Source organism: Myotis brandtii, unplaced genomic scaffold (genome assembly GCF_000412655.1).
Source record: "Myotis brandtii unplaced genomic scaffold, ASM41265v1 scaffold26146, whole genome shotgun sequence".
Taxonomy (NCBI): domain Eukaryota; kingdom Metazoa; phylum Chordata; class Mammalia; order Chiroptera; family Vespertilionidae; genus Myotis; species Myotis brandtii.
Genome location: NW_005359955.1, coordinates 7,022 through 8,572, shown reverse-complemented (window position 1 = coordinate 8,572; position 1,551 = coordinate 7,022). Strand labels below are relative to the sequence as shown.

General features: G+C 54.9%; 1 protein-coding gene across 1 annotated transcript in view; it reads right to left on the bottom strand.

The window, feature by feature from the left end:
* Nucleotides 1-179: 179 nt before the first annotated feature.
* The window catches only part of LOC102241960 (antizyme inhibitor 2-like), a gene marked incomplete at its 3' end in the record, with an annotated part of 8,144 nt that continues 6,772 nt past the window's right edge, over nt 180-1,551 (bottom strand). The window contains 2 exon segments of the mRNA XM_014541121.1: nt 180-397; nt 1,260-1,485. Coding sequence (XP_014396607.1) covers nt 180-397; nt 1,260-1,485 — 444 coding nt within the window.

The window sequence follows — 1,551 nt, the reverse complement described above, 5'->3', positions numbered from 1 at the left end:
AGGAGGGCTGCCTTGGACTTATATGGGTAATGGGTGTTACAGGTCAGCCCATAGGCAGTGTGTCAGTTGAATCTTTTCTGGGGCCAGTGGGGGGTATGGTGTTTCCTGGACCTGGGAAGCCAGAGCTTAGCCATCAGCTCCCTGGGCCAAGGTCAGATCCTTGGGCTCTCCTCAGATACCTGAGCTCAGGTCCCATCATGTAGCGGATGGTCGCAGGCAGAAAACCATTGAAGGTGGAGCTCATGACTGAATTGTAGGCACCCATGGAGGGGAAGATGAGCCAGTCACCCACGTCCAGCTCAGGCAGCTGCACCTCCTCATTGTAGAACGTGTCAAAGGCATCGCACGTGGGGCCATAAAGGATGCAGGGGAAGAGGGGCGGCTTTGAGCAGAGCTCCTGCAGGGACACAGGGGTGGGGAATCAGAGAAGGAAGAGCTCCTGCCCCAAACCCATGCCCTCGGCCAGCAGAGCACCCCCAGGCACCAGCGAGGACACTGGCAGTCACTCACACCAGCCAGTCCCTATGTGCCAGGCACTGCTCTTGACCCGGCACTCATGGAGCTTATATTTGCTCAAGTGACACATCCTAGCCCTGCTAATTCTCAAGGCCTGACACACATGGGGCATCCATTTCCCATCTATAAAAGCAAAAGATTTTAGTCAATAATCACTCAAAACACTGGGTGAAACACAGCTGCTATTGGAGTCACATTGGAGGAGGTTTAACAAAGGATTGATGCCACGTCCTGACCCAGGAGAGGCCTGATTTCAATCGTCTGGGCCTTCGCCTCGGCATCGGGGTCCTTGGAAGCTTCCCAGATGAGTCTACTGTGAAGCAAGTTGGGGAACCTCCATTTCCTAGGACTCTTGCATCTCCAGAATTCAAGGATTCTGGTCACACACACACACACACACACAGTGCATACAGAGAGATCACATGGAAACTCAGAGGCAAACCTATGTGCGCACACACCCACACAGAACCATATACCCATCCACCCACCTACCTGCACAGGTGTCAGTCAGCATGCTTACACACAAAAGTGCACACACACAGAAGTGCGCATGCAAATACAAACAGGCTTGCCTGTTCACATCCTTGTACACCCACATGGTATGACAATCTAAAAAGCCATGTGTAGTCTAAGACCCTGCCCCCTTGCACCTCACAGAGGGATCCCTGCCTCACAGGGAAAGGGGCTGACCTCACTGCTATCAGGGTCTGGGAGGTGCCAGAGCCACACAAGGGTCCCCTTACCTTCACCACAATTGGCATCCTGGGGACATGATCTCTGAGGAAGGAGCGAAAGGTGCCATAGTGGCCCTCGTTGAGATAGTACAACAGTTTCCGGGTGCCTCCTGGGAGAGGGGAGAGGACAGGACGGTGCTCAGCCAGGTCTCACCACTGACGGTCAACACTGAGTCCCGCACCCTCAGGACCGGCCCAGACCCTCTGCCCAGCACTGGATAACCCTTGTGCCCTGCTTCAGGAGCCTCCCCGCATCCCCTGCAAGATTTTGGGCCTGTTCTCTGGGCTCCCACGGCTCCTC